This window comes from Chironomus tepperi, unplaced genomic scaffold (assembly GCF_022539635.2).
Source record: "Chironomus tepperi strain 1889 unplaced genomic scaffold, CSIRO-AGI_Ctep_v1 contig_217, whole genome shotgun sequence".
Lineage (NCBI taxonomy): Eukaryota > Metazoa > Arthropoda > Insecta > Diptera > Chironomidae > Chironomus > Chironomus tepperi.
The window spans coordinates 1924514-1937452 of record NW_027226339.1 but is presented as its reverse complement, the minus strand read 5'-3'; the positions used below and the strand labels follow the sequence as shown (position 1 = coordinate 1937452).

The 12939-nt window shown below is 32.9% G+C and overlaps 2 protein-coding genes across 3 annotated transcripts; one reads left to right on the top strand and one right to left on the bottom strand.

Moving 5' to 3' along the window:
- Positions 1-2020: 2020 nt before the first annotated feature.
- ctrip (E3 ubiquitin-protein ligase ctrip) lies at positions 2021-11119 on the top strand. Of its 2 annotated transcripts, XM_070639915.1 has the most exons (13): positions 2021-2450; positions 2533-3572; positions 3675-6297; positions 6349-7222; positions 7302-7479; positions 7570-7767; positions 7832-7973; positions 8036-8433; positions 8494-8790; positions 8848-9390; positions 9453-9641; positions 9707-9908; positions 9979-11119. In XM_070639915.1, exons 1-13 carry the CDS (start codon positions 2258-2260, stop codon positions 10434-10436), a joined length of 7335 nt encoding a protein of 2444 aa, XP_070496016.1. In that variant the 5' UTR covers positions 2021-2257; the 3' UTR covers positions 10437-11119. The 2 variants fall into 2 exon arrangements, with proteins under 2 accessions (XP_070496016.1, XP_070496015.1); XM_070639914.1 differs by having other exon boundaries at positions 3675-7222.
- On the bottom strand, positions 11109-12782 carry LOC139090182 (transmembrane protein 256 homolog). The gene is made up of 5 exons (XM_070639917.1): positions 12518-12782; positions 12295-12466; positions 12152-12236; positions 11464-11546; positions 11109-11401 (listed from the first exon to the last, which is right to left on the bottom strand). Exons 1-5 carry the CDS (start codon positions 12581-12583, stop codon positions 11277-11279), a joined length of 531 nt encoding a protein of 176 aa, XP_070496018.1. The 5' UTR covers positions 12584-12782; the 3' UTR covers positions 11109-11276.
- Between the last annotated feature and the right edge of the window lie 157 nt (positions 12783-12939).

The following is a 12939-nucleotide window of genomic DNA, read 5'->3' as shown; positions in this document are numbered from 1 at the left end:
TTTATAATGTTCCACATGCACAAAACTGAAAATTATCATAAAAGTTGGGCAATTGATTGAAGTTTAATGAATTGTTGAAAGGATAATTTATGATTTTTGGGAAGTGGAAAATTTTATTGTCGTGAAAAATCGATAAATGATTTTCCAAAAGTGCTTCTTTCACAGATGTTTCTGAAAATTTCGATGATTAAAAATCAATAAATGGTTAATCATTTTAACTGATAATCATGGGAAACATTTCATTAATACAGTCAGTAGATAAATATAGAATATTTAATTTTTTCGAAGAAAAAAATCATACTAAAATGGCGATGAGGTAAAGTTCAGAAGTGATGTGAAGCATTTAAAGGGCTTAATCAATGAATCATGTTAAAGTCATATAATAAATTCTAAGAATAAAAATTTCCCAACTTTATTTAATTCCTTTTTCGTGATTGTATCGATATTATTGTCCAAAAATAAAGTTAGTGCTTAGAAAAATCCGTGTTAGAAGATGTAAATACATAAATTTTTCTTTGTCTTTTTGTTCTCAACATAGGCATATATATACGTAGTTCGTAATCATTTTTGTCAATGATTCAAGGCTCTAGCAAAACAATTAGACATTCGGAAACTTTTTTTTCAGTTTTATTTGTGAACGATAATAATATGAACGTAGCAATCTTTTTGCTTTGTCAAGTGCAAAATTTTTTGTTATATTTTATTTCTAAAAGAATTTTCATATTTGCAACACAGACAGGCAGGCAATAGTCTTTTAAAATAAGACACCTACAGTTACACAAAAAAAATGTTTATTTAAACATGATAGTAGGTTGAAAATGTGTGATGAAAAAATTATAAGTTAATTTGTGCTGTGAGCATTGAAAATTGATATAAAGTTTAGTGTGTAAACACAGAAGAAATGATCATTATCCTTGTAATTATGCACCTTATATCTCATCTCTTTGTGATTTTTTTCGTTCCCATTCATTTCGTTTCGGAGTCTTTATTTTTATTATTTATTATTATTTTCTTTTTATTCCTGTTTCAAGATAAGATTTTTGTGTAACTGTGTTATATGTTCGTGTAGAATCATTCATCGAACAAGGGAAAATGTTCGTAATGGTTCGAATATTTTTTGTGCATTTATTTCTCTTTAAATGAAATAAATTTTCACCTTTAAATATCGTAACAACTGAATGAATTTTGTTAAAATAATTTAAAATTTACTCATAGCACACAAAAAAAATTCTCAGTACACTTGAAAAACGAACAAAAAACCTCATCAGCAACTTCCGAATGAATCTCTCAAGGTCTCACACTCGTGTCTTATGTTATAAAGCAAATTTTCAATCATTTTCAAAATATTATATACAGTGCTCTCTTTATTTCTGTGTCTCTGTTACTTCTGCTAATCGTTTTCGGTCAAATGATGAAATTTCTCTGAAAAAGGATTTAAATTTAAACGTATGTCTGTGAAATAAATATATATGTTAATTGTTTTTAACTTTGGAACGGAAGAAGCAAGGAAATATAACATGAATAGGGTCACTAACCCTTAGTACTCGATCGAGGGAAGGAAATATTCATTTAAAATTGAACTTAAAAGATACCTTCATAACAATAAATTTTGTTTTACATAGACACATATGTATATAATATATAATTTATACATTTCAAGTTTTCATTCGATAAAAAAGTGCCTGCCCGCCTGACTGTGTGAATGTTTGAAATGAAAAGTTTATTTTACATAAATCGAGTTTTGTATATTATATGAAACGGGCACCACATATGTACAAACATGAAAGTGGACTTATATAAAAATAAAGTAGTTGGAAGAATAAATACTACATAGGGATCTATTTATACATACGCTCATGTATATAATGTACATTTCGAGAACGTTTCATCGAATAGGGTTTTATGAAATTTGAGCAGTTTTTTTCGATTCTTAAAAAATTTATTTATTTTAAAAAACTCATGGATTTAAAAAAATAACATTTAATTGACATAGTTCTATATTTTTCTTTATTCATTGCAGTTTTTCATCTCATTAGTAAGGCATTCAAAAAAGATCAAGGTGTTTAACAAGTGATTAATTGCGAATAGAATATTTGTGATAAAAAAATTGATAGAGCCAGTAAACATTCATTAAAGTGATTTAAATAATTATTAAAGTTTAAAACAGCAAAAGAAAATTCTTGAATTTAAATATTCTCAGATAGGAGAGAAAGGGAATGTTTAATGGCAATCAGCAATATTCGAGAAAGTGTCGCTTATGGCCGAATCTGTTAATAAAAAGTTGCTCTCTGCATTGACGGAGGGGCATGAAAAAGAATTAAGATCATCGGCAAGAAGAATTAGTAAAACATCAAATACAACAGCTTTAGATAAATCTATTGGAAGTTCAAATACATCAAAATCACCAAAAATACATAAAAATACAGTCAGTGATTCCGGCAGTGGCAAACGTAAGTTCTCATTATTATTGTTATTATATAGTCATTTTAATTACCTCAATTTTTCTTCTTCCATTAATTATGCAATTTGTAGAAAATAATTTGAGATCTGAAACGTCGAGATCTCCAACAACAAATAGTAATCGAACACCACGAAAGCGACTCTTAAACATTTTATTAAACTCAAATAGTACAACAGAGGAAGATACTGAAGAAGAAGTTTTACCTTCAGTTTCTGGAAATAGAAGAACAAAACGACGTCGACGAAATTTCTCAAGTTCTACGTCATCGTCTTATACATCGTCATCACTAACGACTAATTCGAATAATACAAGCAGTGTGTCAGCAGCTCAAAAGCAGCAAACATCGTCAGTCGAGCAAGATTTGATTGCTTTTCGTACTCGCTCAAGAACACATTCAGTTGAACACTTGGATTTTGAAAGTCCATCAAGGGCCAATAATAGTTTAGAAAATAGCAAACTTAAACAGGCTGCAGGTCGTTATTCGTCATCAAAACAACAACAACAGAAAGTTAATAGTGATAAAGAAGTTTGTGAAGAGAACTCTCATTTAAGTAGTGATAAATTCGTAACTAATAATACTATAAAGACAATATCTGAATCAGTGAATAATATTAATAATAGAAAGTCAAAGGAACAATCAAATAACTATCAAAACAAAACAAATAATAATCTAAATAACAGTGTAAGTGCTGATAATCGTCAGTCACAGCAAAAAGCTTCCAGAAAATTGCGTTCACATAAAGTTGATACGACAGTAGGAAAGGAAAAGCAATCTGTACCAAAACATAATTTACGCCGTAAAACAACATCGCCATCTCATTCAAATAGTGGTGTTACACCAAAGAAACGTCAACGAATCAGTGATATTAGTAATCGGAACACGGCTGAACGAAATACAGGATTAGATCATAGTAAAGTAGATTCGACTAATTCAAAGACACCCTTGAATCTGGGGGCACGACTAGCAAGAGGTAGGGAGCCCCATACTTTCGATCAAGAATTGTTACAGCCATCCACAAGTAATCAGCAAAATTTGGGGCACCCACCAACGTCGTCGCAAAATCTACTTAGACGAAGCTCTCGTGGAAAATCTTCAACAACGGGTTCTTGTGTAAGCTTATTTTACATTTGAAAACGATAAATTTATTTAAATCTTTTTGAGTTTTTCAAAATTCATTAATAATTTCCATTTATTTACAAAATATATCAACAGGTTTCATCGTCAGCTTCCACTAATACTGTAGCATCGAATCCGCGTAACGGAGGAAAGAATAATAAGCATCAGTTAACAAGTGGAAGCGACAACGCAAGTACTTCCCAAAATATACCGACAATGGCAAATAACGATGGCTCACAATCACAACAGCAACAACAGACATCATCATCAGCTCCAACATTCTTATTCTTTCACAAGGCGAGTGGAGCAAATAGCAATACTAATGAAGCTACAACAACAATTTATGTTCCTACTCCATCGACATCATCGACTGTCAATCCTTTAACAAATAATTTAACGGCAGGAACGTCAACGAGTGCACAAGCTCAAACACAACAACCAGGAACGTCAGGAACGCTTCATCCAGATTCAGAAAGTGATGATAGTGAAGTAGGAAGACTTCAAGCATTATTAGAGGCCAGAGGATTACCGCCTCAATTGTTTTCTGCTCTCGGACCACGTATGCATCATCTTTTACATCGTACAATGGGAACTAATAGTACATCAAAAGCTCAACAATTATTACAAGGTTTACAGTGCAATGACGAAAGTCAACAATTGCAAGCTGCAATTGAAATGTGTGAAATGTTAGTTATGGGAAATGAAGATACATTAGCAGGATTTCCGATCAAACAAGCAGTCCCAGCTCTTATTAATCTTGTTCGTATGGAACATAATTTTGATATGATGAATCATGCATGTCGTGCATTTGCTTACATGCTGGAAGCTCTTCCTCGTTCTTCTGGAACAGTAGTTGAAGCTATTCCTGCATTGCTTGAGAAGTTACAAACAATTCAGTGTATGGATGTTGCTGAACAGAGTCTTACAGCATTAGAAATATTATCAAAACGTCATAATAAAGCGATTTTGCAAGCAAATGGTATATCGGCTTGTCTTACGTTTTTGGAATTCTTCTCGACTAATGCACAACATGCTGCTTTAGCAATCACAGCAAACTGCTGTCTCAATTTACATACTGAGGAATTTCAATTTGTCAAAGATTCATTACCGCTATTAGCACGTTTATTGTCACAACATGATAAGAAGAGTGTCGAGCGTATTTGTAATGCATTCTATCGTCTGATTGATAGTTTCCAACATGAACCAACCATTCTACAAGAAATCGCCAGCATGGAATTGCTTAAAAATTGTCAACAATTGCTTGTTGTTACACCGCCAGTTCTTAATACAGTAACTTTCACAAATGTCGTCCGAATGATGAGTGTTATGTGCGCTAATTGTCCTGATTTGGCGATTACATTGCTTAAAAACGACATTGCATCGACTCTTTTATATTTGCTTACCAACTCAGCAACTCGCAAAAATGGCGAAGTTGATTTGGTTCAACGAAGTCCATCGGAATTATACGAAATAACATGCTTAATTGGAGAGTTAATGCCTCGTTTACCGACTGACGGCTTATTTTGTGTTGATACTCTCCTTGAACGTTCGAGTAATGCTACACAAGATGCAATTCAATGGCAATGGCGTGATGAAAAAGGTATTTGGCGACCATATTCATCAATTGATTCAAGAATCATTGAAGCTGCACATCAAAATTCTGATGAAGAAATCAGTTTATCTACAATGGGACGTACTTATACAATAGATTTTCATGCAATGCAACAAATTAATGAAGATAGTGGAACTACACGTGCTGTTCAAAGAAAAGTTAATACACATTTAGAGCAACAACAAATGATGATTTCAAGTGCCTCTTCTGGCGGAATGGATAATGAAGGATTCTCTGGAATGATGAATTTATCAACAAGACCACCAAATGCAATACGTGATGCAAGAATTGCTTGTTTAAAAGAAGAACGTGGACTTGCAGCTGAATTTATTAAGAATTTATTTTCTGTACTATATGAAGTTTATAGCTCATCGGCTGGCCCATCTGTACGTTATAAGTGCTTAAGAGCATTACTTCGTATGGTTTACTTTGCTAGTGCCGATTTATTAAAAGATGTCTTAAAGAATCAACTCGTTTCATCACATATTGCTGGAATGATGGCATCAAATGATCTCAGAATTGTTGTTGGAGCTTTACAAATGGCTGAAATATTAATGCAAAAATTACCCGATGTTTTTGGCGTTCATTTTCGACGTGAAGGTGTTTTACACCAAATTAATACACTTGCTGATCCACTTGTTCCAATTTGTACTGCTCCGTCACCAAAATCAAATAATGTAGCAAATAGTGCTCCTCCAAGTGCAAATATTACAAGTCCAATGCCTCAATTTGATTTCGACAATGTTGCTTCAACATCAAAGGGCATTAATCCAACTAGTACATCTCATGTAAAGAATTTAAGTGCATCCTTGAATGCTACAAAAGCAATGACCATGTCTATGCCGTCAACAAGTGCATCATTATTACAGTCTGCTCAAATTGTTGGTACACCTCAAGGATCATTTGCCATTAATCTTAATGCAGCCACGTCAAGTAATAAATTGATGACAGGAAGTTCGATAGATTCACTTGGTTGTTCTCAAGCTCCATCATCATCAACTACACCATCGCCATCAAATGGCAATTTATTAATGAATGCTATTTATCATATACCTGAACCTGGTGCTCTCAGAAATTATCACAGCTATCATCCAGGACTTCATGGAGGTAATATATATTCAACCACTATTCAGCAGCCAAATAATATCTTCCAAACAGTCGTTGCATCAGCTCCACCATCGGTCCATCATCATCATCACCATCATCATCATAATGATCCTAGTCTAGTTCCGTCTTATACACCAATTGAACCTCCATTAGCCAATAATGATCGTAGTGGAAGCTCTGGAAGTAAAGTGTCTGATATTTTGAAAAGAAAAGTTCCGCCCAAAAGAAAGTCTCAACAAAATAATAAATCAAAGAATCGAAATGATGAACAAGCACAAAATAATACTGCAGCTGCAATGCCTACGGCTGGATCTTCATCAAATGTTGTGCAAGATTTTATCAATAAAGCAAGTAATTTAGGAACAACAGGAGGAAGAAGTACTCCATCGACAAGTTCCTCATCTTCACGCTCGAGATTTTCAGGAGCATCGTCAAAAACTTCATCATTTTTGGCATCTCTTAATCCAGTCCGTTGGGGACGTACATCATCCCATTCAACATTTAGTGGATCAAGTAGCTCAAGTAAAGATAATGGCAATAATTTGAATAAAAGTGCATCAAATTCAAATCTCATTGCTGCTGGAAATCGTGAAAAGGCTCGTCAGTGGATTCGTGACCAATCTATTTCGTTCGCAAAGAGATATTCCGATCATGAATCATCTAGCACACATCCAGCACTGTCTATTTTGGCTCGCTTAACTGCTGCCATTCAGAAACTTGATGGCTCTTACGATAATTGCTTAAAAGCATTGGAAGAATTGAGAAATATTCTAATTGAAAGCGATATTTCACCGTTTGAAGTTAATCATAGTGGATTAATTAAAGCAATGCTTAATTTCATGACCAATGAAAATGGAAATGTTTCCCGTAATGATCGTTTACGCTTATTCCTAAATGTTTTTGCCAACTTGCCATTAGATGGAAAGTAAGTCTATCATTAACACATTATTTACTTTATTATTTACAATATTAATTTGTACCTTAATTTCTTTCTTCCGCATTAGTCACAGCGGCATGGTCAACGTTAATCCCTCAGCATTTAGTTCTTTTGTTTTGAAATTAAACGGATGTGTCACGCAGTTGGAACAATTTCCAGTGAAAGTGCACGATTTTCCAACGGGTTCAGGCAGTGGACGATCGAATACAAGTGCTCTTAAATTTTTCAACACTCACCAATTGAAAGTAAGTAATCCTTCATTTAATTCCTAGGACTTAATTTTGAGTTTTAGAAAATATTCTAATTTTAACAATTTTTTTATTTTTTAAACGCAGTGTAATTTACAAAGACATCCAGAATGTACAAATCTCCGGCAATGGAAGGGTGGGGCTGTAAAGATTGACCCCTTAGCATTAGTCCAAGCAATTGAACGTTATCTTGTTGTTCGCGGTTATGGTGGAATTCGAACAGACTCTGAAGAAGATTCAGAGGAAGATATTGACAATATTGATACTGCTGCAATGATTAGCATGGTAATTAGAGCTATTAAAACGTGATTAGGCAATTATTAAATTTTGTTTATTTTTAAATCTACAGGGCGGAACAAAACATAAGCTGCAATTTTTAATTGGCGATCACGTCTTGCCATACACAATGACAGTTTATCAAGCTATACGACAATATTCTCCATTGGTCAATGATCAATCTGAGACAGACACTGATACAGAAACGCCAATAGGTAAATATTATTGAATTTGAAAATAATCATGGATTTATTTTAATCACTGAATAATTCAACAGGAAATGCGAGTATCTGGATTCAGCAGCACACAATTTACTATCGTCCAGTTGAAGACAATTCAAATGCTAATGCTAATAAGGCAGGAAGCAGTAGTATTCAGTCAACAACCACAACATTTACGTCATCACGTAAAAATAGCAAGAATTCTGTTGTCAAGCTTCAACAAAATCGTCGAAAGCCTGAATTTTGGATTGATGGCTCAGTTCCTGCAGTTTTATCACCGTTAACTTCATTCTTGCTGCCAAAATTACCCGACTTAGAAACCGTCGAGGATGCATCAATTGAAGTTTTAGCTCTTTTGAGAATCCTTAACGGACTTAATCGTCATTGGGCGACACTTTATTATTCCGTTCCTCAATCTCATATAATCAGTCAATCAGAATTTATTCATTCTAAGGTAAGTTATTGGATATAGTACTAAAAGAAATTGAACTAATTTTAAAATTCATTAAAATAGATTGCAGCAAAAGCTAGTCGACAACTTCAAGATCCTTTGGTGATAATGACTGGGAACTTGCCCACATGGTTACAGGAGATTGCTACATCGTGTCCATTCCTCTTTCCATTCGAAACACGCCATTTACTGTTTTATGCAATATCATTTGACCGTGATAGAGCTTTACAGCGACTGATAGACACTACACCAGACCTTAACTCTGCCGACACATCTGAACGAGTCACTCCAAGATTAGATCGTAGAAAACGTGCCATTTCTCGTGAGGATATCCTGAAACAGGCAGAAGTTATCATTCAAGTAAGTTTACTTTAAAAGTTCATCATAAGAGCTATATTAATTGAATTGTATTTATAGGATTTCGGACATTCAAAAGCATTACTAGAGATTCAATATGAGAATGAAGTAGGAACTGGATTAGGTCCAACATTAGAATTTTATGCATTAGTCTCAACCGAATTACAACGAAGAGATTTGGGATTATGGAATGACAATAATGACACATATAAGCATCAACAGTCTGATGTTGTAAAGTCACCCTCAAATCAAGTATCTGATGAGCAAATCATGTACATTCATCAACAAACAGCATCATTGAATGCATTGGAAAGTGATATGAGAGGAAATAATAATAGTGATAATATTGTGATGAATAATAATCAAATAAATATGCAAATTGAGCAGCATAATGAGACAGGTGAATCGGAAATTTTGCAAATAACTCGACAGCCATCCGGATCATCGACTAAAAATGAAATTGTTCAATATGTGAATTCGTCTCATGGGCTATTCCCAATATCTATAAGTAAAACTGCAAAGACATCGCAAATCTCAAGATTGAAATTTAAATTCAAGTTCTTGGGTAAATTTATGGCTAAAGCTGTGATGGATAGCAGAATGGTAAGTGACTTCATATTACTACTTAAAAGTATACTTTATTAATTATCATTTCTATTCATTAGCTCGATCTCCCATTATCAACTCCATTTTACCGTTGGATTCTCGGTGAGGAAAATTCTCTGAATTTAGCTGATTTGAATCAAGTAGCACCAGAAGTTCAAGGAACATTATTACGATTGAATGAAATCGTCAAGAAACGAGAAATCATCCAAACAGATCCAACACTTGACGCAATGGAAAAGACTGAAAAGGTAAGCTTACTTGAACTTTTTGTTATTTTAATTAAATTTATTAATTTTATCCATATTTCCTTTAGATTGAAGCATTAGACCTAGATGGATGTTTAATAGCTGATCTCGGATTAGATTTCGTATTACCTGGCTATCAAAATATAGAGTTACGTCGCGGTGGACGAGATATTCCAGTAACAATTCATAATTTACACCAATACATATCTCTAGTTACGCATTGGTTCTTAGTAGAGGGTGTATCACGTCAATTTGAATCATTTAGAGAAGGTAATGTATTGCACACTTGTGTTGATTCAAGTAATATTTTTATTAACGTCTGTTTCTTCTTTTTCTTTAGGATTTAATTCCGTCTTTCCAATTCATCATTTGAGGATATTTTACCCAGAAGAATTAGAAAATGTATTCTGTGGATCAGGAACAGCAAACTTCCAGAAATGGGACGCTAGAATGTTAGCAGACTGCTGTAGAGCAGATCATGGCTTTACACAAGACTCGCTTGCCATTCAATACTTTTATGATATTCTCAGTGATTACAATCGTGATGATCAAAGGCTCTTTTTACAGTTTGTAACTGGAACTCCTCGATTGCCAACAGGCGGATTTAAAGCATTAACTCCACCATTAACAGTTGTCCGTAAGAAGGTTGATGGAAATCAAAGTCCAGATGAATATTTGCCATCAGTTATGACATGTGTAAATTATTTGAAAATTCCTGAATATTCTTCACGTGAGGTGATGAAAGAAAAGTTACGTATTGCCGCATCTGAAGGAAGTATGAGTTTTCATCTTTCATAAAAAACACTATTAGAATTCATAAATAATAGTATATTTAAATATGATATAATCCAAATCGAAATCTTATTAAGTAGTAGCTTGAAAAAAAAAAATTATAAACTTGGACATTTTTCTCTCATTTTGCATAACGAAAATAAAAATCGGAACTGATGATTTTTGTATTTTTTTGGAGACAGAGAAGCAATGTTTTTTGAAGATGTGAATATTTTTTAAAAATGAAATGAAATGAAACTGAATTTTTTTGTGAGAAAAGACATCACTTGATAAGCCTTCGAAAGCAGATTCCCCTGAATGTGAGGATTTCTGCATTGAATGCCAAAGGCTCAATGATATAAATATGATATGAATTACTGGTTTTTTTACACAAATTTTTTGTCAAGTGGCGTGAAAAAAAAAGTTATTAGCAAGACTATGTTTTACATTGTCGTAACTCTAAAGAATTTTAAGTTTAATTAATTAAAATATATTTTGATAAGAGTATTTTTATTATTTCTCTTTGAAGTATCATGTGCAAATAAGAAAAAAAAATTATGGGATATTAATGATAATGATTGTGTGATTTGTAATGTTCAGCAGTTCCCCTCTCCCATAAGTAAACAACTCACAATATTATCAAAATATAGAACATAATGTAATCAATCAAGAATAAAGAAAGAAAAACTACAATAACCATTTAAAATTTATCTTCCTTGGATTTATTTATTTGTGTCTGTTCCTAAAATAATTTTCAGACCTCATCATCATCATCATCTTTACAGCATACACATATATATTCTTTTACTATTATACTTTCGGAATCAACAAAAATGCATACATAATCATCAAACTAAAATGAATTATTTAAAAGAACATTAAAGACATCCAGCCGAGAATGAGTAAAGTTCCTCCAATTGGTGCCAAACGGTTGTATCGTTCATCATTAGTTAGAGCTGCATAGTAGCATGTACCCGAGAAAAGGACCATACCTAAATACAAAATTAATTGAGAATTATCGACTAGAAAAGGAATTTTATATTAGGAAGCATACCTGATGTCATCAAAAGTCCAGTAAGATATGGACGTTTTGATATAGGAATCGCCATCAGTGCGAGTGAGTGAAAGAAATGGTAGCTGTAAAGAAATTAAAAGAATAAAGGATTCAGAATCTAATTTTTGTGGTATTTCCAAAACTAATTTATAGTGCTATACGAATTAAACTTTTGATGCAAATGTCATTATAATATTAAATAACGTTCATGTTTGATATTGAATGTTCAACTGCTTGTTCATACTGGTTCAGACAAACAAATTTTAGCGATATTTTACCCCGGCTTTTCACATCCTGATAGTTTCATTGCCATTCTTATTTTTCAAGATATTTAGGAACTTAGTCAATATTATAAAAAAAAAACGATACGCTTTAATATTTTCTCACTTTTAAGTCTTAAATTTACTTTAATTAAACAATAAACAGAAAATTAAACACGGCAAAATTAAATCTTGCGGTATTTTTCCTAAAAAACTTTTGGGTTGATGCTCCCCTATCACATTTAAAATTTAAAAATACGTTAAATTTCTTTCAATTTTTTAAAGGTAATTTAACATTTTCTACGCACTTTAATGACTTAAATTGTCCTTAAGTAATCTTTTTGAAGGATTAAGCTAGAAATTATCAATTTATTATTGCCGCAAAATATAGACTTTTTACCCTAATTTAAATCCCAATCATTACGTACCGATTTGCTGTTTCAAAAATTGCTTTTGGATCACGATTTGGCTTGTTTGGGTCCTTGACCCATGAAGTATGTGCACCATAAGCACCTAATAGGATGATAATGAAGTAAGTTGATTATTTAATACGATTAAATCCTGTATTTACCTAATATGACAGCCGTTGCGCCAGAAAGTCCAGCTAATCTGATAAAAATGCTTGCGGGTCGTCCGCCTTGATCAAATAAGGACATGGCAGTTGGACCGGTGACGGTTTTAGCTACAGTTTGAGTGACTTCTTTGATCTCAGTACTTCCATTGCCATTTTTGAACAAAATACTCTGTAAAAATATTATTAGTAAGTGACTTAAGCTTTTATTACGTCTCGATACCTTTGTTGTTCCGATAATCTTCTGACTGACTGGATTATTGAATAAAACTGTATTAATTGCATCCATTTTTCTGGCTCCTTTCTTTTAGAATTTTCAGGAAGTTTGCTATGTTATTCGATCTGTCTTTAATGTCAACGGATAACTATTGATGCTTGCTACAAAATGTATGACTTTACTATAATTAACAATTTTTTAAAACTTCATAATCTTATTTTTATCAGAAGTGATGTATTTTTCAATTCAGGGTTTCGGAACTGACAAAAAAATTTTGTTCTTATTAGGAATATTTATGCTGTCAATTATTTTAATAAGATCCAGTTAGAAATTATCATCCAGTATTATCCAATAAGATATTTCACATCTAATAAGAAGCAGTATTATGTGATTCATATTGTAAATAACTGTGGGCAGTTTCAAGGGAA